The 22900-nt window shown below is 47.6% G+C and overlaps 7 protein-coding genes across 7 annotated transcripts; 4 read left to right on the forward strand and 3 right to left on the reverse strand.

Annotated features, from left to right (window-relative positions):
- The first annotated feature begins 561 nt into the window (after positions 1–561).
- F5Y00DRAFT_229473 (metallopeptidase family M24-domain-containing protein) lies at positions 562–3739 on the forward strand. The gene is made up of 4 exons (XM_048006767.1): positions 562–946; positions 1315–1441; positions 1519–2430; positions 2563–3739. The coding sequence occupies exons 1-4, from the start codon at positions 742–744 to the stop codon at positions 3290–3292; spliced, it is 1974 nt and encodes a 657-aa protein (XP_047867789.1). The 5' UTR covers positions 562–741; the 3' UTR covers positions 3293–3739.
- A 333-nt stretch (positions 3740–4072) lies between these two features.
- On the reverse strand, positions 4073–5499 carry F5Y00DRAFT_251627 (concanavalin A-like lectin/glucanase; the record flags this gene model as incomplete). The annotated part of the gene is made up of 2 exons (XM_048009846.1): positions 4073–5318; positions 5387–5499. The coding sequence occupies 2 exons, from the start codon at positions 5497–5499 to the stop codon at positions 4073–4075; spliced, it is 1359 nt and encodes a 452-aa protein (XP_047867790.1).
- A 791-nt stretch (positions 5500–6290) lies between these two features.
- On the forward strand, positions 6291–8165 carry F5Y00DRAFT_219068 (glycosyltransferase family 57 protein). Its single transcript, XM_048005625.1, has 4 exons — positions 6291–6539; positions 6618–6890; positions 6945–7438; positions 7496–8165. The coding sequence occupies exons 1-4, from the start codon at positions 6463–6465 to the stop codon at positions 8155–8157; spliced, it is 1506 nt and encodes a 501-aa protein (XP_047867791.1). The 5' UTR covers positions 6291–6462; the 3' UTR covers positions 8158–8165.
- Positions 8166–9237: 1072 nt separating this feature from the next.
- F5Y00DRAFT_229477 (ATP-utilizing chromatin assembly and remodelling N-terminal-domain-containing protein) lies at positions 9238–13579 on the forward strand. The gene is made up of 8 exons (XM_048006768.1): positions 9238–9420; positions 9654–9711; positions 9772–9837; positions 9895–9953; positions 10013–10031; positions 10101–10166; positions 10225–11966; positions 12020–13579. Exons 2-8 carry the CDS (start codon positions 9709–9711, stop codon positions 13074–13076), a joined length of 3012 nt encoding a protein of 1003 aa, XP_047867792.1. The 5' UTR covers positions 9238–9420; positions 9654–9708; the 3' UTR covers positions 13077–13579.
- A 355-nt stretch (positions 13580–13934) lies between these two features.
- On the reverse strand, positions 13935–17246 carry F5Y00DRAFT_229481 (Poly(A) polymerase). The gene is made up of 6 exons (XM_048006769.1): positions 16712–17246; positions 15896–16643; positions 15134–15839; positions 14914–15025; positions 14735–14861; positions 13935–14634 (listed from the first exon to the last, which is right to left on the reverse strand). Exons 1-6 carry the CDS (start codon positions 16855–16857, stop codon positions 14569–14571), a joined length of 1905 nt encoding a protein of 634 aa, XP_047867793.1. The 5' UTR covers positions 16858–17246; the 3' UTR covers positions 13935–14568.
- A 318-nt stretch (positions 17247–17564) lies between these two features.
- On the reverse strand, positions 17565–20636 carry F5Y00DRAFT_229483 (Septin-domain-containing protein). Its single transcript, XM_048006770.1, has 4 exons — positions 19438–20636; positions 19077–19378; positions 18876–19026; positions 17565–18825 (listed from the first exon to the last, which is right to left on the reverse strand). Exons 1-4 carry the CDS (start codon positions 20069–20071, stop codon positions 17852–17854), a joined length of 2061 nt encoding a protein of 686 aa, XP_047867794.1. The 5' UTR covers positions 20072–20636; the 3' UTR covers positions 17565–17851.
- Positions 20637–20813: 177 nt separating this feature from the next.
- On the forward strand, positions 20814–22877 carry F5Y00DRAFT_229487 (protein tyrosine kinase). Its single transcript, XM_048006771.1, has 2 exons — positions 20814–21330; positions 21401–22877. Exons 1-2 carry the CDS (start codon positions 21262–21264, stop codon positions 22349–22351), a joined length of 1020 nt encoding a protein of 339 aa, XP_047867795.1. The 5' UTR covers positions 20814–21261; the 3' UTR covers positions 22352–22877.
- Positions 22878–22900: the final 23 nt, after the last annotated feature.

The following is a 22900-nucleotide window of genomic DNA, read 5'->3' on the forward strand; positions in this document are numbered from 1 at the left end:
ATAACTTGGCATTTGTGCTTTTTACGGGCCGCCTTGTAAAAAGAATTTAGCTTAAGTGGTCTTTATTGGTGATACAGGGCAGACCGTCATAGCGATCCTATCCATCCACGACGTTGATCAGAGACCGATCGCAGTTAGGTCCCAATATGCCCAACGCTCGGAGCTAAACTCCGAGACGAATGAGCTTGAAAGAAAAGCAAGGGGTTACGTCGGTATACCTCTTGTTGATCCAGTTAGTGACCAAGTAAAAGAACAAATAAGTCTGGTCCGAGCATAGGGCATAAAGTTGGGGATGTTCGGGCCTCCTGAGGGGCTGCACGACGGCCTTAGACAGATGACTTGGGAAACATTTGCTTGGTACGTGTAGATTAGTTATAGGTATGGTGCTGCGATGCGAACCGAGCTTCGCCACGTGAGATCAGCCCAAGCTTCCAACCAGGTTGAACCAGCTAAGCTGTTGCATAAGCTCGTTTCGTCGAATCAGATCAGCCGCCTCAACTATATAATACGATTACGCCCCGGGGGTATATATCAGAATTAGTACAACAACATTGACAACACCCCACCGACGATGCTGTCGTTGCTCTACTCGTCAGACAACAACTAAATCTTCGGAAACTTTTTCAAGATGGAGGCTATAGATATCGAGCACGACCTGGTTGTCGTTGAGGAATTTGACGCTTTGTACGTGCTACTGCTATCCCAAAGCCCTTGTTAACCTTAGCTTCACCGACAATTACAATGTCTACCACGATGGACCTTCATCAGTTCCGCTGCAGAACTAAGGGCTTGGTGCACAGCGCCGTTTCTGCCGCCGTCGCAGTCATGCTCAGCATCCCGCTTCTGTCTAGGATACCGCTGACAGAGGTTATTGGGAATAGATCTATCGAAGTTAACGTCGCGGAATTAGAAGCCAAAGCCGACGAAGGCCTTAGGAGATACCCTGGTGAGTTCCGAACCTAACTAAATCAATCCTATTCATCAATCCTATTCCTTCAAAGCTGCACACCGACGATATAGTGTTGGTAGTTCAGTCTATTGCATGAACGCGGTTCAACTTGCATGTATCGTTTAAATGAGAAAGGGGTGATGCTAGCCCCTGAAGGATATGATACTATGTTGCACGTTACCTAGGTTGCCTCCTTTTAGACGGAATGATACAACATATACGGTTGCACCATCTCATCTTCCTGAGCATACTACACCGCCTACTCATACCAGATATACGTCCTATAATCCTCAATTTCTCTTTATTTTATTTTCTTCCCCGTCTATATAACCCTTTCAGGAATATATTCTAATGATGATGGTTAGCCAAACAACATGCGAGGAAAGTTGCTAAGGAGCTTGGAGCCGATAATGGAATTATTTATCTGCCGGGTCAGTTAGAATCAACGTGGGAAGATTCGGACCAAGGGCCCCCATTCCGGCAACGCCGATAGTATGTCTACCTAGGTACCCTTCAAATGGTATCAACCTCCTTCTGAATATATCCCTGGTACTGACCGGGGCACCCAGTTTCTACTATTTGACCGGTGCCGACTTTCCGGGCTGTAGCGTGACGTACGATATTGCGGCGGACAAACTCACGTTATGGATCCCGTTCACACCTCCGGCAACGATACTCTGGTTCGGGAAGACGCCTACGCTGGAAGAATGTATCACAAAGTCGGACGTTCACGACGTCAAGTACATCGGCGAGCTTCCGGCTTATCTGAACGCGCGGTTGACTACGGTCAAGTCTCTCTACGCTCTTCGCTCGGCTCAGCTGCCCAAATTTGACGGCTTCGAACAGCTACGGCCGTCACTCAAGATCGACGTCACGTCGCTTCAGCCCGCGATGGATGAAGCGCGGGTCATCAAATCTGACTACGAAATAGCTATGATCCGTAGGGCTAACGAAATCTCGTCGGCGGCACACAAAAAGGTCGCTCTACAGCTGAGCACCATGAAAAATGAATGTGAAATCGAGGCCGCCTTCGCCGCGGCGTGTAGAGCGGCTAACGCGAAAGCACAAGCTTACCCTATAATCGCTGGGTCCGGTCCCAACGCTTCAACACTACACTACGAGGCTAACAGCGAGCCACTCGCGGGGCGACAGCTTGTGGTGCTTGATGCCGGTACCGAGTGGTCTTGCTACGCCAGCGATATAACACGTACCCTCCCCCTGGGCCCACGTTACCGGTTCAACTTGGAGGCTCGGGCTATCTACGAACTGGTCCACCGGATGCAGGAAGAGTGTATTCAGCGTATTAAGCCGGGCGTCGTCTTCCGGGATCTGCAACTGCACGCGACATTTATTGCCGTTCAAGGTCTACTAGAGCTTGGAATCTTGCACAATGGGACTGCCGAAGAGATCTTTAAGAACGGCACAGGCGCCGCTTTCTTCCCGCACGGCCTCGGCCACCACGTCGGGCTTGACGTTCACGAGTTGGTTTCCTCCTCCCTGTTTACCTACCCTCTAATCCCCTTTAAACCCCCTACCCTATCATGTCCACAAGAACAACCCCCTGTTCCCGTCACTTCGTATGTCAGTCGTAGTAACAGTATTTTCTCCTCTAGCGTTCTTAGCAGAGATCTCCTGCGTCCCGCCGGTGAAGGTATGTGGGGAAAGCGCCGGCCCATCGGTCCTCAGTCCGTACGTGCCATGATCAAGCAAGCCGCAAGCAACGCCCCTCCTACGCCTTCGTCGCCAACCAGCACCACCACCGCCAGCACGTCGCAGGATCCACAATCGCCATCCGCACTCACGGAATCCTCGCCAACACAATCTATAAATCCACCTCTCCCACCACGATCATCTCCCTCTCCACCCCCGGTAGTAGTAACAACAGCCGAACCAACTTCACCCTCGCCGCCCGCAAGCAGAAAGAACAGCAGCAACAGCGACAACAACGCCACTATCATCAACGGCGACGTCAACCCCCCACTCCCACCCCAACCCCAAGCCCGACGTCTGCCATCTCCCCCTCAACGACAACAATCCATCTCCCAACCCCAGACCCAACCCAAGAACAACAAGAAATCCAAACGTCCGGCCCGCAGCTCGCTGCAGCCCAACATGGTCGTCACGGTCGAGCCGGGCATCTACTTCTGCCGGCCGTACATCGAGGCGTACTTCCTGCGGCGGCCCGAGCACGCGCGGTACATCGACGCCGCCGCGCTCGAGCGCTACTGGGACGTCGGCGGCGTGCGCGTCGAGGACTGCGTGCTCGTTACGTCCGACGGGCACGAGGACCTGACGACTGCGCCCAAGGGGCCTGCGTTGTTGCGGATGATGGGGTATGCGTGAAAAAGATTTTTTTTTTGGTTTTTTTGATGCGCTGGGGAATAAATAAAGGGGAAGGCAAATAAAATAAAAATGAAGAAGAAGAAGAAGAGAAGTAAATAATGGGACAAAGTAAATGAATAAACAGGCAAGCAAGCAAGCAAGCAAGCAAGCAAGCGAGGACATACACATGTACTTTTTGGGTTTCTTTTGTTTTACTTCGTCAGTCGTTACTTGCATAACCTACCTAACCTACCAGGCATCTTCTACTACCTACGCGTAGTTCATACAAGGGACGGATGGATGGGAATAGGCGTTTGGGAAACCAGCTTTTGCTGTATATCATTGATGTATCTTATCCCCATGTATGTAGTCGTTGTCTTTACGGCGTCGTTTTACATAGGCTTCGGTTGGGATTTTATTCGAGTTCGATCTATAGGTACCTAATATAAAAATCGACTTTTATGAGAATAACTACCTAAACCTATCAGATTCTGCGATCGAACATCCCTCATATTTTATAAAATGAAATTAGCGGGAAAACATGATATCTCGCGCAAACAATAAAGTCCCTTTTCTTTTCGGTATATGGTACAAGAGACATATGGGGGGTAGGTAATATCGATTTATCGTCACGCTTCAAATGCTTAGGGTAACGCCGCCTCATTGAAATTCTCATTGATGCGCTAGGCAAAAAACACAGTCATGCAAATCCTCATCCCACGTCCAGATATTTTATACAAAGTTGTACCCAGCGCCTTGCTTCGCCTCGCCAGCCCCGCCTCAAATAACCGTCTAGATCCATCATAAGTATTTCTTGGGCATGATCTTCTTCCTCTCGTAGTATATGTAAGCAGCCACTATCAGGATCTGGCTTCCGATGATAACGAAGATTAGCTTCCCGTGCTTCGGGGCGGCCTGCACCGCGACGTGCTCTAACATGGTACCGTGGTTTGTGCCTATAAAACTCTTCACCGCGTGTTCCGAGTCCTTTACCTTCAAATTGATATCGCTTCGCATGTCTTTGAGGTCCCGTTGTAGCTTGGTGATTTCGTTCTGGAGCGAGTCGAGTCTATCTAACTTCGACAGGATCTGCTTCACATCGTAGACAGCTTTCGAGACTTCTTCGTGTCGCTTTTCGCCGATACTTCCCAGGCTTGCGACCTGACGGAAGATAGTTGAGAGGTGCTGGTTAGTGCTCTGTAGGCGGTTGTGAAGGTCTGCGAACTGAGCCTCGGAGCTGGTGTAAGTGGTGGCAGCAGCATCGGGAATAGAGTCACCAAAAGCATCTGCTTCATTGGGGTTGTTATTCCGGGCATTGGGGTTACGACCATAGCTCGTTTGTGCTTGTGCCTGGTTCTGGTTTGATTGCTGTTGCTGTTGTTGCTGTTGTTGCTGCTGCTGCTGTGAAGGCGCATCGTATTTGGCGTCAAGATTCTCCGTCATGGTTACCATCTTAAAGATCTCGAACGAATCGGGGTTGTCTCCCGCCGCGGCTGTGATACCAAAGTAGTATCCTGGTGGGATGCTGATCTTGTCGCTTTCGAAACATAGTCTCCCATCAACCTCAACCTTGAATACCTGGGGCGTTTGCCTTAGCTTGATCTGAGAAGGTCGGCCTAGGTTACGGTAGGGGTAATTGCAATGTCCAAAGGCTAGGCTGTCAACGCTCTGATGCGACTTGAAATCGATGGTGCCGTCGTTCAAGAACCCCCTGATCATGCCACCCGATCCGCTGTGCTGGTCAATCACAAGGGCCAAGCCGTCAAACCTGTTGACCGTGTAGACACTAGACGAGCCAATTTCTTGGTTACCTCGTCTTGCAAGCCAGATGTTGAGATTTCCACTACCCCTCTCTTGCCCATTCACTCTGAAATCCACATCGGCCACCCACGTCGAATACCTGTTCGGTTGGTCTGCCCATATCGCGCCTCGAGTATTACCGGGTGCTGGCGGCGTAAGGATCAACTTGTTGGAAAGGACTTCAGGTACGTCTGGCGTGCCCTGTATGGAAAAGCCTGGCACAGTTGCTTGCCCTCGATCATTTATTCTGGAGGGCTTCTGTCAGACTTTTTATTCGCTACAAGATGTTCTTTGATCTTCTCCCTGAGAACTCACCTGCCAGTGTAACCGAAGCTTAGCTCATTGACAAGGAATTGCGCCTGTGCATCAGCGAATTTCGCGGTCGTAACAAGCCCAAAGGCAAAGGTTGACGATCGTAACAAACGCATGCTTCAATTTGAAGTTTGAAATTTGAAATAGAATTAATAAGACAGAAGATTTTCCCGGCAAATGCAATAGGTATATTAAGGAGATTATTGAGAAATTAGCCTTTTTGGTAGGGGGTGGGAGAATACACGAAGTGAACAAAGCTAGGTAGTCCGTGGCCTTCGTAAGGACACTTTGCACCAAAGCTGTCCTAATCTGAGCCTGAGCTCAAAAGAGGCGGGGAGCTTAAGTGCCTAGCAATGGGAATGGAAAAAAAAAGAATTAAAAAAAAGATTGCCTGTTGGACCAAACAGAAGCACTGATAAATATCGCTCTTAGGCAAGTTAAAGGCAATCCATGAAATTGATTTAAGGGGGGACGAAAACTCTAAAAAAATAAAAATAAAATAAAGACAGATTGTGCACTGGAAGTGTGGATAGTTCAAACCTTCATAGCCTTCCCCCAGAAAGGAGCAAGTGTAGCTGTATCCCGTATTCCTTTTAGTCTAGGCTAATTGAACTTGGAGGCTTGAAACAATTGGTACCTGAGTACCTCTTTCGCGCTAACGTCCTAACGTCGCAGCAAGTGTGTACTCGGTACTTGATCCCTGTTTCATGTTTTACACAGTACGTAGCCGACAAGGGCAGGCGAGGCGGCAGCTGGAAAGGGTATGTGGGTGTGGCAGGCAAGGAATGCGTGGAAGGCGTGGAATAACAGATCAACTAAAAAGGGATGCACGGACCCCTGCCTTTTCGACTTCAGTTTAGGTAGATTTTCGAAGGATGTCGCACGTCGGTAAAAATACGTACCGATCCTGTGGAGCTTGTCATCCTAGCCTCAATTGACTTCAATTCTTCAACTAAGCTCCAGCGCTACAACGCCATCTCCTCTCTTTTGCATCGTGAAAGGTGAAAGGATTACCAGACAACGCCAAGCCCTAGCTAGAATTTAGAAAATATCGAGGCATGTCATGAATCCAAACCCAAATGACTGAGACATATCCTACTCTTGCGCAATGCGCAATAGTTGCAACCGCGTTCAAGATCCTCCTATTCCCGGCCTAGTAAGTGCTTCTTCTTGTTGTTGTACCAACTCCCACATTTTCACTCCACAGAAAACTCAACAGCTAAACTTCTCGAAGCAAATCTACCGATTTTGAAGTGCATAGGAACTGGTTAGCTATCACGAATAGCCTACCAATATGGGAATGGTATTACGAAAAGACTTCTGAATGGACCTTAGACTATCCTCCGTTCTTCGCCTATTTCGAATGGATTATGTCTCAGGTAGCAAAGCTGGCTGACCCGGCCATGCTTCGGGTTTACAATCTAGGCTATGATAGTTGGCAAACTGTTTACTTCCAGAGATTTACGGTCATCGCTACTGAGTTGATTCTGATATACGCTCTGCAATTGTATGTCTTAACCGTATCGCTGTTTGGCTTCTTGCACTAACATAAACCTCGTAGATATGTCGACTCTTCGCATGGGGTGACGAAGCGTGCAGCTCAAGCTGCTGCAATCTCTGTTCTCCTCTCCCCCGGCCTTCTCATCATAGATCACATTCACTTTCAGTATAATGGGGCTATGTACGGCATCCTGATCTTATCCTTGGTCTTGGCCCGTCAAAAGACAGGCCTCCTAGCTAGTGGCATCCTATTCGCAGCATTGTTATGCATGAAGCATATATATCTGTATCTTGCGCCAGCTTACTTCGTTTACCTTCTTAGAACCTACTGCCTCTCACCCAAGTCCATATTTCGTATCCAGTTCCTTAACTGCTTAAAGCTAGGATCCGGTATCATCGGCATCTTCGGACTAGCGTTCGGGCCATTCGCACTCAAGAACCAGATTCCTCAGATCCTAAGCAGGCTATTCCCATTCTCCCGTGGGCTCTGTCATGCATACTGGGCCCCAAACGTATGGGCTATGTATTCCTTTGCGGATCGAGTATTGATATTTGGTAAGTAGCACCCTCTCTCTATAACTATAGGGTTTAGTAACTGATGATGCTACCTAGTTGCGCCACGGCTAGGACTACCGGTAAAATCGGAGGCTATTAATAGCGTTACGAGAGGTCTAGTTGGGGATACAGCTTTTGCAGTACTTCCGGAGATTACACCCAGGATATGCTTTGCGCTCACTCTCCTATTTCAAATCATACCCCTCGTGAAGCTCTTTTCTCGTCCTAACTGGGATGCTTTCATTGGAGCAGTCACTCTCTGTGGCTACTCGTCGTTCCTCTTTGGATGGCATGTTCATGAAAAAGCCATTCTCCTCGTCATTATTCCCTTCAGCTTGATCGCTCTCAAGGACCGACGGCATCTTAGTGCGTTCCGTCCCTTGGCGGTATCCGGCCATGTCTCGCTATTCCCGCTGCTATTTACTCCTGCCGAATTTCCAATCAAGACGGTTTATACCATATTCTGGTTGGTTCTATTTCTGATGGTGTTTGATCGCACTGCTCCGGCTTCGAGTAGACCAAGATTCTTCCTCTTTGACCGGTTTACTATTCTCTATATCACGGTTAGCATACCGCTGATTGTATACTGCTCACTGCTGCATCGAATCATGTTTGGCAAGAGCTATGAATTTCTGCCACTGATGTTCATGAGTTCGTATTCAGCAATAGGGGTTGTTGGCAGTTGGATAGGGTTTATGGTGGTATATTTCGCCTCGTAGACTAGTCAATAATATTTCAGAGTTTTACATCTTTAATGTTACTAAGGTTCAACTGGAGTAAATATAGAGTTTTACAATTGTTCTCCCATGACATGGTTTGGACGTTCTGAAAATGAAATGTGGTTTGAATAATAGGCATTGGTCGGGAATCTCGGTTAGGTTTTAAGCAGGACAGGTGACTAGCTCTCCCTACGTAGGTACCCAGGGGGGGTTGTGGGCTGCTTGGTGCCAACCATACGTGTATTGTACATAGGTGTGGTGACTAAAATTCCCTGACAGGCTTGCTAAGGCCCAGTCTCACCGACGGCCTACGAATCTCAAAGAACGTCCCGGCTATCCAAACAAGGACGTCTTAATTGACACATGATATCGGTTTCATCAAGAGCGGAAAATAATGCGCGGAAAATGCTAGAGACTGCCTAAAGAATTGCCACTTTAGTTGCATAAGGGCCTATACATGGATTAGATGAGTAGGTTGTTAAGAAGGCCTAACGTTGATATATAGCCGCACTTGGAGCAATATTGGCTATAAAAATACATAATTTATCAATTAGGTATAATAGAGGATGGGCTTTAATTTGAGGTATTCATAGCCCTGTTCCGACATGTGGTTGGCTTGAAAAGTGCTTTCGAGGATGACGACCGAGATCGAGGGAATTTGACATTAGCTGGCCCTATATTAGACCTGGGACTCTAGGTTGTTTTTATATCGTAGGTATTTTACGAATACATGGTTAAAAGTGGCAGATTCCGTACTCGTTCGAATTGTCCAGAATAGGCGATCCGAACGAGTATAAGAATGTTGTCGAATGTTTGCATTCTGGGACCGTAGGGAGCAAAGAGTGACGATGGGGTAGGTAGGAGTGGTTATTCAAGGTGGACACGACTTTGAGGCCCATCCCAAATAAGCGAAAGGGACCCACCTGCGGAGCTAGGTTAAGCCAATAAGAAAACAAGGTTGAGTGGCTTAACCCCCGTCTCCCGGGGTCTGGCTCTTGCTTCCCGCCTGCCGTACATAAGGTACCTGAGGTAGCGTTTCCCTTCTTCCTCCTTGCCCTTTGCCTTATTATTTTTAGTCCTCTCCTCTCCTCCCCTTCTACAAATCTTTTACAAAACAACAACTAATCCCGTCGCGTCCGCAATCCAGTCTTTTTTCGTCGCCTGCAACCACCATTTGGTTCAACGCACCGGGCTGTCCAAGACTACCTTGACGCGTCTCGTACAATTTCAACCGCGTTCCTACTATATTTGATAAGTTCACATGTAAGTCCGCCTATGCCCATGCCCACGCCCGCTTTATCAACCCTACCCTCGATCTCTCAACCTTGCACCTTCCCGCACCGTGACCACACTTTGCCATCACACCAATTTCACAACAACACATTAGAAAAGCAGCTTCCACCATTCATAATTATATAATTACGTTTACGCTATCGCCCTGGAATATCAACTTATATGCGCAACCCGGGACAGAAGGCTGACTTTCAGCCTTGCAGGATTCATTGTGCGGCTAGTTAACAACCTCTGGCTTTTCAAGAGCCGATAGGCACAATGGTAAGTTATGATTACACACACAATCACATACCGGAAGACATGAGAGCTGAACTTTTACAGGTCCTATTCAAGCGCAAGCCGGTGCAGTTTCTGCAAACCCCACAGCTTGAAGATGAGTCCATAGAGGTAGCATACATCCTCAGGTTTCACACATCTGCACACCCCCCAACTGACGCCTCTCAGGTCTGGCACATCCCCCAAACAGGGGAGGTATTTATCACCTACGAAGACTACCTTAACCGGTAAGTTCCCTAAACTTAGACTAATCTAACGTTAATTATACTAACTTATTCTTAACTAGTATGGACTTTTATAACCAGGTCGGTGTCCTGATTGTACTTTGCTTGCCCCCTTAGCAGTTGACTAACATATATGTATGTCGTATTCAGCCTCGGTTTATTTGTCAGATCACTGGTCACTCTGGTCTATCTTTCTTTGAGGCTCTTAAGAGCGAGGTGGGTTCATTGAAGATTTCGTTGCACATGTATCTCATGCCTCTAACTAGTAGTATAGCTTGCTGGTGCACAAGAAGTTGACCAGGCATTCCCCGAAGCTCTCAAGGCCCCTGTTTTGCGCCGTGTTCAGTTTCAGACGATTTCACGCATTGACACGTTGGTAGATACAATCTACGACGAGTTCAAAGCTGATTATTATCCTGGAGAATCAGTCATGGTGCAGCTAGTGAATGGGGAGCGAGTAGCAGGAACTGTTAGGGACAAAGCTCGTTTAGGAAGCAAAGTCCTACCAGACGGAACACTCACGCAGCCCTTTTCACGCTACATGATCAGTATTGACGGTAGGCCCGGTGAGGAAGCTGTTATGGACGGCGATCATGTCTACCGCGACAGAAAGATTTTCACCAAGTCAGTGTTGCGATCTTTTATTAAGAAGACGGTGACTCGAGAAGCATGGACTGGCGCACCTTGGTTAGTTAAGCACGATGTAGCTGCGCAGTACCATATCGATACCCGAGTACCACCTCACCTGCGGTACGACAACAAGCTGCTAGAGCGAAAGCAGCACCAAGCCCAGAAGAAGGCGTCGCAGCCAAACAATGGAGTACAGGATATGAATGGTATGGGCAGTGCTTTTCAGAGCTTCGGCCCGGCTCGATTACCTGAGCTCAAGCCTGCGCCTAAGAGCCACAAGGCCATCAAGACTCACCATAGCCAGTCACCACATCACCAGGATATGGATGTCCACAATGACGTCAATATGTACCTCTCTCAAAATCAGGGACCGCATCCTCAGGCGCTCGGAAATGTGCCTTTTCAGTTTCCCGTGCCATTCAGAAACAGCATGGCTCCGCCACCTGCTCAACCTCAGCCAGAACTACCACCACCTCCCCCACCGCCTCCAAAGTATCCCATTGAGGATCTGCAGCTGGAGCCCCGCGACGATTATGTTCGACCGGCACTGAAGTTCATGTGTAGCGACCCTCCCGAGGGTGTTGTTGACAGTGTTGCACGAAATGACAAGATTCTGATGAAATCTATCGGGCCACTACTGGAGACATGGGTAACGTTGAATGTCTACTGCGAGGTCTTCAAATTGGACTCGTTTACTTTTGACGATTTTGTTGAGGCGGTAGAGATCACCAAGGAAGATACTCCTTGTCAGCTATTTACCGAGATCCATTGTGCGGTCCTTAAGCAGGTAGTGAGCTCTGAAGCCGACGGTGGCAAGCTACTGGTGGATCTTCCGGAGCTTGATGACGAGGAGGAGGAGGACGACGAAGACGAGGATAGCGAACCCGCTAGTCCTGAACCCGAGCCCGAACCAAAGCCAACAGGACGTGCTACTAGAAGTAGTTTAGCCAAGTTAGAAGCGGAAAGGATTAAGGCTGAGGCTGCTGCTGCCGAGAAGACTCCGGAGCCCGAAATTAAACATCGCGCCCCCGAGGCGTTAGCAAACTTTGACTGGGTCGAGCAGCTCAAGAGACGTGAATTCCAAGATGGTGGCTGGGAGTTGATTATGGTTGGAATTCTACACCGGCTGTCTAAAAGGCCTTGGCAGACTGAAGCTTGTGAAGAGGTGCTAGCCAGCCTCGTACCTCCCGATATCGACCCGAGCCAGGAGACTGTCCGTCAACAATACAGCAAACTTGATTTCAATCTCCGCGTTTCGGCTCTTGAGATTATCTGTCTGCTAACTGTTAGCACCAAAGCTGTCCGTGCATACATAGAGGAATGTGCCGAGACTCAGACGGGCTACAGGAAGGAAAAGATCGAATGGCAAAAGACAAAGAAAGCAGCGTGAGTGGGAGTCCAGCTTATCTCAGGGTTTAATATACTGACCATTTCTACAGCAACGAGGAACTGAAGGGCTTCTACGATCAGCACAAAATCCTCCTCCCGGAGAATATGCCTCCGTCGCCGCCAGCAGAGGAAGCTGAGACAAAGACTAATGGCGATGTGAAGATGACGGATGCTGACGATTCGCCTGAAGAGCAGAGCGAGGCCGAAGACAGTGATATAGACGCTAATACTCGCCACAATACTCGACGAGGTGGTAATCGTGCAGCAGAACGTCAGCGTAAACGCGAAGAAGAGGAACGGAAGAAGGAAGCCGAGCTAGCTGCCAAAGTGCCGAAGCAATCTAAGCAATTTCTGAAGCTGCAAAAGGATATCCAGAAAAGGGAAAATTTGGTTAAGAAGTGCGAGAACGAAATCAGCATCTTGGATAATGACCTTCGAGAAGCAGATTGTTTTCGAACCCGGCCTCTGGGGAAGGATCGATTTTGGAATCGTTACTATTGGTTTGAGCGTAACGGCATGCCATATGCTGGATTACCTACTAGCTCAACAGCCCATGCAGGCTATGCGAATGGTTGTATCTGGGTCCAGGGCCCCGATGAGATGGAACGAGAAGGATACATCGACATGCCCCCAGAGCATCAGGAAGAGTACAAGGCGAAATTTAAGATGACGGTTCCACAGAGGAAAAAGATGGAAGAAGGTCGTACCAGCGTCTTTAATGCTTACCAATGGGGCTTTTACTCGGAACCTAGTGAGGTTGACTCGCTTCTGAACTGGCTCGATCCTCGAGGGTTCAATGAGTCTAAATTGCGAAAGGAGATTTTGGCTTACAAGGACAAGATTGTAACGCATATGAAGAGCCGAGCCCAATATCTCTGCCAAGAAGACGAGGAAGAGACCAAGGAGGTGGTAAAAGAGAATGGGAAGAAGGACGAGCCTAAACGAATGACGACCCGAAAGACTCAGGCCAGTCCCGAGCCTACGCAGTTCCGTTGCCTCAACTGGACCAACAATGTTGCCATTGAGGAGTTCGGGCACCTCCATAGCGAGCCCCCCCCACCGCCAAAGACGAAGGGTCGCAAGGGCCAAAGGAAGAGCCGGGGCTAATGCCAATATCTTCCTATCCTTCGGCTACTGAACCATATCAAAATTGCCTTATTTTTACGCATTCATTAATTGATTCCCGGTACATAGACACGCGAACAGGCAAGCAAAGAGTTACGAATGAAGATGGCGTTTAACTTCAACGTATCATGTTTTCTAGAAGGCGGCAACGAGTAGAGAAAAAGTTCATCATCAATGGCCGGCACGGCGTTACGGACGAGTCGAGGTGTTTTCGGTATGGAAATTATTTCTTGTTCGACGATGCGATTCGATAAGTGTTCGCATATCCATGCCTAGGGAAGGGGAGAGAAGGGGAAATTTTTTTGATGTGAGACGTCAACTGGTACCACTGCCACGACACCGGGGAAGATAGGGGAAGGTCGGCATATCCTGTACATAATAGGTGCGGTAGGAGACACGTAGGTTATTACGAAGGACGGGCGCGCATTGGCATGGCCTGATCTATAGCTCAAGCTTGGCTATCCAATAAAGAGAATTTTGCTGCAGTTTAAACTTCCCTAATGATCTAGTTTTGTGTGCCTGTGCGTAGACTGTAGTAACTTGTCGTACAGTGGCTAACTAGCCTATGTACCTAAGACAGTTAAGTCGCTAATTTGAACGCCTATCATCTATGACCCTGAAGCATACCTATGGAGGTACCTCTGGGAGCGACGCGATCATTATATTCAGAAACTTCAAGTCTTCCTGTACAGTAGATGATGATAATTTTAATTACGCCTCTTATTCATAATCCTTGCCTTGTTGACATAATAAGGTACTCAACATGGCCTCCAAATGGGCAAGACAGTTGCGATCAAGGTATTGATGCTCTCTCTTTACAATGGGACGCGATAATTGTGTGGTTAATATGATTGCTTCGAGGCACTTGTGCCTCCTAACCAAGTTTTATTTATCTGCAAACGCCTCTAAATACACTGTAGGCCAAAGTCTTATCTCCTTCCGACTCAATGCCATATGTCAGATCAGTGTTATGCGAATTCAGCTTTCTCTCTTCCTAGATAAAGCCAAGGCACGTAATTAAACAGGGGATATCATGGCGAAAACGGGACGGGCCGTATTAATATATTCCCCCTCACATCAAGCCTAGAAAGCTTCGTCGCCGATTTCTCCATCCACTAGGGTTCGTATAGTTTGCACACTCGTAGAAAAAAAAAGAAGGAAAATGAGTGTTGTAGCACTCTTCACAAAGCAAGGCCGCAGCTACTGATTCGTCTTTCGCGGGCATTAGTATTCTGTGGCCCCTGTTACTGTTTGGCTGGTTCGCCTATGGCAAGGAGGCCAATATTCGTGTTGTCGTAGCCGCACTCACACAATGTTGTAAAGTGACCGTCCTCGGGCACTGTTATGTTAGTATTTAATACAAGTTAGTGGCAACTGCAGCAGATCAGTCGGCACCTTAGGAGATTCGGAATGAGCATAGTCAAGGTATAATCTGGTGCTGTCGGAGAATGTGGTACGGATAATTGGCTAATACTCAGCCCACGACAGCGGCAGGAGTTTTCAAGGCAGGCTGTGGTCGTTTCGCAGGTGGCGGGTTCCCCTAAAGTGTGTGTTAGTGAGCTCCATAAGGGTACAAGGGCCTCCTCGGATATCCTGGCGGTGGTCACGATATTGGCCATCTACCATGTATCTCTACATACTTCGGACGAGGCGTTGCGCTTCTTTTGGCCGGCTGTGGCATCGCCGTTTGCAACTATCTTTCTAACAGGGCGGGGACGGGCTGGCTTGACTTCTCCAGGCTCGAAAACGTCGTCGGGAAGATTTGTACTGCGAATTTGGGGTCAATGATTGTAATATACCGTTGCGATAATGCACTTACTTCTTCACGTGTTGTATACTGAGGTAGTTCAAGCTTGGCTCGTACTTCTCCCATTGACTGCACAGATCCTTAAATGTGTTGACCTGGAAAGACAGATCCAATGATTTCGCGCCTAACATGTCATTAAGCTTAGGTTAGGAATCACAGCGGAGCGTTCGCTGGCTCGAAAAGCCACATAGAATATGCATACAAAAACAGGATGAAGTAAAGGGGCACTCACCTTCAGCAAGCTCGAGGCCTACGTAATGCGTCGTGGTGTATATTTTCGTTTCGCGGGGGGCTGCATTAGGAATGCTCTCCATATCAATCTTCTGGTCCTCAGGGTCGGACTTGATATCAAAGCTCATTGATTCGCTATTCTCAACTTTTACCGCGGGATTCTGTTCTGTCTTGTCCTCAGCCTTGACTTCAACACCATTCTCCTTCTTCACCTTAGTGTCATCTTCAACGCCATTCTCTTTCTTCACCTTGGTGTCATCTTCACTATCATCACCTTGGACACGGTAAGTCAGGTTTCCATTTCGAACCTCTTCAGTTTCTTGGTCGTTCTTGACCTTGTGCACCCTTTCGTATCCTTTGTTGAACGGGCGCGCAATCGCAACAGAAGCATGTCGTTCCAAATCACCTACTAAAACACGGACTTTTGACTCTACGAACCCAGACCATATCTTGTGGGCCTCCTTGGTAGTACTAGTCGCAATGACGGCCAAGTAATACTTGTGGTCCGCAGTAAAGAACGTGTGCTTTACAAAAAGATCTTTCCACGCAAGCTTTCCGGCTCTTATCTTGTCGGTGAGATCAGCGCCGCGTTCGAGCTCGCGCTGTATGATGGCCATGGTAGAATGTGTGATGTTGAAAGTTGCACACATCTGAGGATAAGCAGGGGTGATTACAGGCATCAGGTGATAACTGTCACTCTTATATATCTGCGACTAGTTAACCAAGTGAAACTTCTAATTTGCTGATGTGAATAGATACCGACCTTGGGATTCCAGACACGGACATTGAGCGGCCCGTCGTCCATGTGCTTCAGCTGTACAGGTATGGGCCACTGCCAGACTTTCATGATCTGAAAGAATTTGGAAACGATGGTAGCACTCGCTGCCTTGGGATAGAGTTGGCAAACCCGTGCCACCATCATAGCCCACACTACTCCACCTGGAAATCCGATAATGTTGGCGTAGATAGCGCGACGTGTTGCCCATAACTTGATGGCTCGAAGGGCAAGGCGAAAGGTGCTCTGCTCCGGGACCAGGTTCAAAATCTCTCTCGTGACTCTGGTTCCGTTAAGGGAGCGGAGCTCACGATCATCTAAACCACGTAGGTATTCATTGTTGTTCAGATTGAGTTGGCCATGTGGTGGGAACTGCTTCAACGTGGCTATTCTTGAGAAGATCAGATCAATACTGATCCCCCAATATTCGAACTTGATGATAGGTACAAATGCATCTTCTACAGCAGTGAGATCTGTCACTGCACCCTCGGGGGCCATCTCTTGTAGTAAAGAAGGGAAGTGTTTGAAATAATCATCGCGAGTAACGTATCGGGGAGCAGTGACGAGGGTATCAATATCAGAGCCGGGACCGTAGACGCCTAGACAGAAACTTCCGTACGTGAAGACCTCGCCGCGAGCATCGCGGATAAGAACTTCATTTTGCGGTTCCTTCTCCTTTGCTACTCGTCTCACGAACTCGTCAGCGATACGCTGAAGGTCGGCCAGGACCTTCTCTCTAGTAGAATGGATTTGTTAGTTGTGATTGACAGACAAGTTTCACCACGAGCTAGCTACCCATCTTACCTCTTCTTGGTTTCGGCTGCGGATTCAAACGTATTTTGCCGTCGCAATTCTTCTAAGAGAAGATGCGTAGACTGTGTCTCGGCCGGAGTGGGAAGGGCGACTGAAATCGGAGGGGTGATGCCCCAGGTCTGTTCAGAAGTCGCCATTGTGGCTTGTTAAGAAGATATCGAAGGATGATGCTTAATAAAATATCAGGAAAGGAAATTATCCGGATCTAGAATGAATTAAATAAGTAAAAGAAGGTAGAATAATGCTGCGCGGAGGCAGGAAGTTGAAAGGATCTAAGTTGGTCTCGTCTGTGACAAACAGCATCGAAAGTGTCGCTTCGAGAAACAATCACATTGCCTCTGGGGTATCGTCGGTGGAATTCGGGGTACTTGTTACTTGTAAGCCCAGGCAAATGCCGCAAAGCGACTGGGCTTGAGGAACAGGCAGTGACTCGCGCGAATAAGTGTAAGAAAGGAAAAAGTACGAGTACCAAAGTTTATGAGATACGCGTAAGAAGAATTGATGTTTGTTGGAATGAATGATGGCGAGGAAATGGAGACAAAGAAAATATAAAACCTACTATTTACGTACCTGGGTAGTACTTAGGTGCGTCGTACTTTCCTCGGGAACTAATCTGTTGCTGTTTATCATTTATCGATAGGTATACATACCGCGCGCTTATCAAAGAGTCGTTCTTTACATATGTAGGTAGGAGGTAGGCACGTAACGACGCAAGACGGGACCTCAATTGAATCAGAAGTACCTAAATGTACCTTATGTATTGTACGTACCTTAGGTAATATCAAGTCAAATTTAGCACACATGAAATAAAATTGCTTTATTATTCTTATCAAAGCATCATAATAAAAGACATACACCCCAAAATAGATCCTTTCAAAAACAAAGAGCTATATTCTTTTCTATCATCTCATGTAAGCATTATCCTTGGTTCTATACAATCGTCCAATCTACGCAAAAGCTTAAAGTTCAATCTGCAACTCTACTCAAATTAAAGACTCTCTACTCAAATTAAAAACTCTCTACTCAAATTAAAGCTGGGTTTATTCGGTAAGACCGATGCTACCTAATGTTTGTTGTGAGTAGAGTGACCATCCCAAACTATCGTGTACAAAATGTACAAATACTGGTATATTAAATGTCCATACCCCAACGCCTCATCCACTCGTCCGCAAGAGCGAGTTCGAAAGGATCCGTGTGCCAAGGCTGCCTTGAGATCCAAAATGCTAATCCTCCAATGATACTGAGGCTACCTATAATCTCTAAAGCAGCCCATCCTTTCGCTCTGAACTCTGCTGCCACTTGAAGTAATCCTAGTGGATCTTGGTGTGGTACCGTCTTTGTTGAAGGCCTACGTTTGGATGGTCTTCTTACCCCTACCGAACCTGTACCTTGGGGCTTATCCAGGGCTACGAGTGTGCCATCTTGTACACATTCGTTTAATCTCTCTGTAAGCCAAATAGCACGTTCTCCTCGAGCAAGTGATTCGTACTGGGCTCGCTCGCTGGCTAGACTACGCTGAAGATCGATGGCCCAGTCCGCCACATGCATTTGGGGTGGGTTATGGGCCAGTTGTCGGTCATTAAGACGGGCGAGTGCTAGGGAGGAACGTGGACTAATCGGATTTTCTGATGGTCGGCTCGGAAAAGATGACGTCGGACCAGGGAGACTCAATGGCCTGTATAAATGACGAGGGCGCGATGGTGTGGTATTTCTCCATCCCAGATACTTCTTTGCTGCAGCATGTCGCAACCATAATACTCCGCTTGGACTAAAAACGTTCTCTACAAGATATTTTAGTTCCGATGTCATCAGAGGCTGAACATAGTCGGCGCTCATGAGAAGGCTCGCATCCATTATATCGTCGTCTGAACCTGTCGCACTAGATACAGCATAAGGAATACTGGGTATCGCCGTTGCAGATCCATCGCTAGTTGTTAATGCAAAGCTAAATGTTTGAAGGTCCGCCTCTCGAAGCTGACCGATAAGTTGCTCTTTACATATAGCAAGCTGTTCTGGCGACAATGAATCAGCCTGGGCTAGAAGGGGAATGACATTTGTCAGTGGTGTTAGTCGGCGGATATATTCTATATCAACGGGTCTCATTTCTTCAAGGTTGGTTAGTCTTGGTATTTCCTCGGATCGGACGCTTGCTTACTTTGTGAAATAAAATAAAAGACCACATCAACTTGGAAACCGCCGTTACCTCCTAACATGTTTAACATATCCGAATCGCTTAGAGAGTCCGAGGACAGTCTGTTTAAGTGAGATTCGATATATTCAACGGAAGACATGATAGTCTCCATAGCCTAGATGGTGTTAGCACATCCAAACAGGTAATATAATTAGCGCGACTTACGGATGAGCCATTCCGATATCCAGGCGTATCTACGAAACACACATTACGCTCTAGAACGCTGTCGCCTAGACTTTTACGCCGACGAGAGAGATGAGGCTCATCCAACATCGACCACCATTCTGGATAAGGCTTGGTGCTGGCATATATCTCCGATATGCTAGATGTCGAGTTCGATGCATTTCTAGGTAGGCTGACCTGCTTATTGTAGGTGTTCGACTCGGGTTGAGATGGAATAGGATCAACATGGACGATATGCTCGCAAGTTTGGACGATTGCTTTAATTATGGAGGTCTTGCCGATACCTAAGACGGGGGTCCATTAGTTCGATAGAGCTAAGAGACGGTCTTGTTAGAGATAATACCAGAGTCACCGGCAAACAACACCTTTAACCGACCCAGATTCTTGCCTGTTTCGGTGAATGGGCGGCGACTTGGCATCTTGATGCTGGGCATTACTAATTGAGGAGCACTTCCGCTATCTAACGTGTTGGAAGGCCTTTGTTCGAAAAATTCCTCGTCGGAACTAACTCCATGGTCTGAGAGCGACCCAGAAAATGAATTTCTCCTTGAAGATGGGCTGCTGACTACGGAACCTGTGCAGGATGTACCTAGCATGATGGGTGTTATCGGCCGCGAAGGTGATGAATAGTTCTGGGATCTCATCGATGCTGGACTATGTGTGAAGACAGAAGCCCTGGATGATTGGGAGTATGCCGGTATATAATCTCTATCCCGTTGTATCGTAGCCTGCCTTGAAGGTTCGCCGTCCTTATCATTACCGCGGGGAGGTGGCACACTTGTAGAGGTAGCAGCCTTCCGCGCGTCTAGAAAACGACTGTGCGGGTTAGACTGCTCGAGGTAAGAATCAATAGACGACTCGTCGGCAAGGAAAAAAGACATCTGGCTACTACAACTAGAAGCCATAAGGGGAGCCGGATCATGGTCGGCCGGACGCTGACGCCCATGCCAAGCGCGGTCGCCAGGAGAGGGTCGCATGGTTGAGGTTTACATCTAGTTAGAAACAGAAGTTGCAGAAGTTATAGGAACGCGTTTGCAGCTTAGGTGGACTACAAAGGTATTATATATAACTAGTTAATAGTTATATAAATACCCTAATACGTATGTATCGGTCAAAGAGGTTGGAGAAGGGCTCAATATAGTTTGTTAGGGGGGAATCACAGGCGGTGGTGGATGATGACATGAGTCGGTATGTATGTAATATGTATTGATCTTAAAGTCGGGGTCTTCTCCTTTTTGGCTGTATGAAGGTTGGAGCCGTTCCATAAATGGTTGAATAAAGGACACCCCGCATCAGATAAGCTCAGGAGGTTGCTTGAGCCAGCTTGGAGAAACAGTGCAGAGGTACATTGCAAATACAAGTCAACACAGAGTATAACTTTAGTTTTTACTATATTCACCAAAGTAGGAATGACGTACCTATTTGTACACCTCCACTTTTGGCTTGTTGAGTATGTACGAGGATGGTGTACGCGGATGGTGCGATCACTTGCGATCACTTGGGTGTTTGTGAAACTCGAACGTTGGATAGTGTGGTGTGCAGGGACGGTCAGTGCAGTCAGTGACTTGCGGCCTTTCATTAGGTTTGTTAGGTTGGGTTGGGTTAAGTACCTAGGTAGGTACCCTGCATTACTTACATATATACTTGTACATAAGTACATAAAATACGTACATTCAATTTATGAGGTACGTACCTATGTAATGCCATGTCGTCCATTCTCGTCCATTTGCCCCTCAACTTCAACCGCTAAACGGAAATCCGAGAATATACCTGACCTACCTGACCTACCGACCTGCCGACTTACCATTTTAATCCACCCTTTAAATCCTTAACGGAAGATTTACTGAAGATTAAGCGCCCTAGTTCAGCCGTATTCACCATAGAGTCTTGCCAAGATTACATTTACTGTCGTACTGTCGCTTAATAAAATCTCTCGGGCGCCTCTTCATCTCTCGTCATCGCAGCCCAGAACCCGCGCCTTGTATTACGACAAGGCTATTTAACTTTCCTTCCCCCTACCTTCACCACGACTTCCAACGCCACTCCCCCCGCAGACAACCCCCTCAAACAACAGACGACTTTGGAGCTTTTAAGCAAGACTTGTACTGCTGGGGGTATATTGTTTGACCCTACTTATACCTCTCTATCTCGCCCGATCCATACCAAGATGGACGCAAAGAGGCATCCGAGCTCTTTTCAGCAGCTTGAGAAGTTGGGAGAGGGTACATATGCTACGGTACGTGCTCCCATGTATTCAATATACCTAGTGATAGGACATTATTTGTTAACTTTTATGGGCGTAACAGGTCTTCAAGGGACGAAACCGCCAGACAGGCGAACTTGTCGCTCTCAAGGAGATCCACCTTGACTCTGAAGAAGGCACTCCGTCAACTGCGATCCGAGAGATTTCCCTTATGAAGGAACTGAAACACGAGAATATTGTGGCGCTCTACGACGTAATTCATACCGAGAATAAGCTTATGCTTGTATTCGAATATCTGGACGGAGACCTCAAGAAGTACATGGACACTCACGGCGATCGGGGCGCCTTGAAGCCTATGACTATAAAATCCTTCATGTTTCAGTTATTGAAGGGCATTGACTTTTGCCACAAGAACAGAGTTCTCCACCGAGATCTGAAGCCCCAAAACTTGCTTATCAACAAGAAGGGCCAGCTCAAGCTTGGAGATTTTGGGTTAGCGCGAGCATTTGGTATTCCTGTTAATACTTTCTCAAACGAAGTCGTCACACTATGGTACCGAGCTCCGGACGTCTTACTAGGCAGTCGAACCTACAACACCAGTATCGATATATGGTCGGCAGGTTGTATTATGGCCGAAATGTACACCGGTCGGCCACTATTCCCTGGTACGACAAATGAGGACCAAATCATACGTATCTTTCGCATAATGGGCACGCCTACAGAAAGGACTTGGCCCGGCATCACACAGTTCCCCGAGTACAAGCCGAACATCCAAATGTATGCCACACAGGATCTTAGAGCTATATTGCCTCAGATTGACCAGCTCGGGATCGACCTCCTGCAGCGGATGCTAGTTCTGCGCCCGGAGCACCGCATTAGCGCACACGACGCATTGCAGCACCCTTGGTTTTCCGACTTGGCCATGCAACACCAAATGCAGCAACAGCAAGCAATGCAAGCTCAAGCCCAAGCTCAAGCCCAAGCTCAAGCCCAAGCCCGAGGCTTTGCGGCCCCAGCTGTGCCTTCGCAAGGCGTTTATGACCAGGGATATTAGTATTATTAATGGACACTAGGTTACAGTCTGGACCAGCGATTTGTGTCTAAGAGTCTTATCTTTAGATACGCTTAGCACGGATATGGATTATCAAATAGCGAATTGGGTTTATGCTTCATTGTCTTGCGGTTATAGAATAGCCACGACGAATGTGTGGAGCGGTCAGTAGCCGGATTAGCAGGCAGCGAACCTGATGTCCCGATGCAGCACGGAAGGGTTAGGGATAGGCAGGCGTTTGGGCAGTAACGGTCGTAACGCTCATAGATAATGACCGCATTTATAGGGATCGGGAGAAAGATCCATTACTATTAATAGGCACCGAAAAGGATATACCCAATGATTCGAGTCTTCCCTCTGCTGTTGTACACTTAAAGCCAGTGCTGCATATATGTGAATTAGAAGATCGTGCTGACTGTACTGTGCGACAAAAAGGGGGTTTAAGGATGATAATACGAAGTTGCTCGGTTAACTAACTTCGGGCCTACTTAGGTACTTTCCTTGGGAGAATATGATGATGAATATGAATAACTGTTAAGCAATCTCTATAGG

The sequence above is a fragment of the Daldinia vernicosa genome, assembly GCF_022497035.1.
Source record: "Daldinia vernicosa strain CBS 139.73 unplaced genomic scaffold F5Y00scaffold_9, whole genome shotgun sequence".
Lineage (NCBI taxonomy): Eukaryota > Fungi > Ascomycota > Sordariomycetes > Xylariales > Hypoxylaceae > Daldinia > Daldinia vernicosa.

Excerpts from the sequence above, each read along its gene's own strand:
- F5Y00DRAFT_229473 (XM_048006767.1), top strand. The coding sequence starts at position 742 with ATGTCTACCACGATGGACCTTCATCAGTTCCGCTGCAGAACTAAGGGC. Across the intron at positions 947-1,314 it reads AGGCCTTAGGAGATACCCTG|CCAAACAACATGCGAGGAAA; the intron begins GTGAGTTCCGAA and ends GATGATGGTTAG. Across the intron at positions 1,442-1,518 it reads CCATTCCGGCAACGCCGATA|TTTCTACTATTTGACCGGTG; the intron begins GTATGTCTACCT and ends CGGGGCACCCAG.
- F5Y00DRAFT_219068 (XM_048005625.1), top strand. The coding sequence starts at position 6,463 with ATGACTGAGACATATCCTACTCTTGCGCAATGCGCAATAGTTGCAACC. Across the intron at positions 6,540-6,617 it reads ATCCTCCTATTCCCGGCCTA|CAAATCTACCGATTTTGAAG; the intron begins GTAAGTGCTTCT and ends AACTTCTCGAAG. Across the intron at positions 7,439-7,495 it reads GGATCGAGTATTGATATTTG|TTGCGCCACGGCTAGGACTA; the intron begins GTAAGTAGCACC and ends GATGCTACCTAG.
- F5Y00DRAFT_229477 (XM_048006768.1), top strand. Across the intron at positions 9,838-9,894 it reads TTGAAGATGAGTCCATAGAG|GTCTGGCACATCCCCCAAAC; the intron begins GTAGCATACATC and ends GACGCCTCTCAG. Across the intron at positions 11,967-12,019 it reads CAAAAGACAAAGAAAGCAGC|CAACGAGGAACTGAAGGGCT; the intron begins GTGAGTGGGAGT and ends CCATTTCTACAG.
- F5Y00DRAFT_229481 (XM_048006769.1), bottom strand. The coding sequence starts at position 16,857 with ATGGCGACTTCTGAACAGACCTGGGGCATCACCCCTCCGATTTCAGTC. Across the intron at positions 16,644-16,711 it reads GCAGCCGAAACCAAGAAGAG|AGAGAAGGTCCTGGCCGACC; the intron begins GTAAGATGGGTA and ends CCATTCTACTAG. Across the intron at positions 14,635-14,734 it reads AGCGCAACGCCTCGTCCGAA|GGGAACCCGCCACCTGCGAA; the intron begins GTATGTAGAGAT and ends CACACACTTTAG.
- F5Y00DRAFT_229483 (XM_048006770.1), bottom strand. The coding sequence starts at position 20,071 with ATGCGACCCTCTCCTGGCGACCGCGCTTGGCATGGGCGTCAGCGTCCG. Across the intron at positions 19,027-19,076 it reads GATATCGGAATGGCTCATCC|GCTATGGAGACTATCATGTC; the intron begins GTAAGTCGCGCT and ends AACACCATCTAG. Across the intron at positions 18,826-18,875 it reads CTTTTATTTTATTTCACAAA|AAATGAGACCCGTTGATATA; the intron begins GTAAGCAAGCGT and ends CCAACCTTGAAG.
- F5Y00DRAFT_229487 (XM_048006771.1), top strand. The coding sequence starts at position 21,262 with ATGGACGCAAAGAGGCATCCGAGCTCTTTTCAGCAGCTTGAGAAGTTG. Across the intron at positions 21,331-21,400 it reads GAGAGGGTACATATGCTACG|GTCTTCAAGGGACGAAACCG; the intron begins GTACGTGCTCCC and ends TGGGCGTAACAG.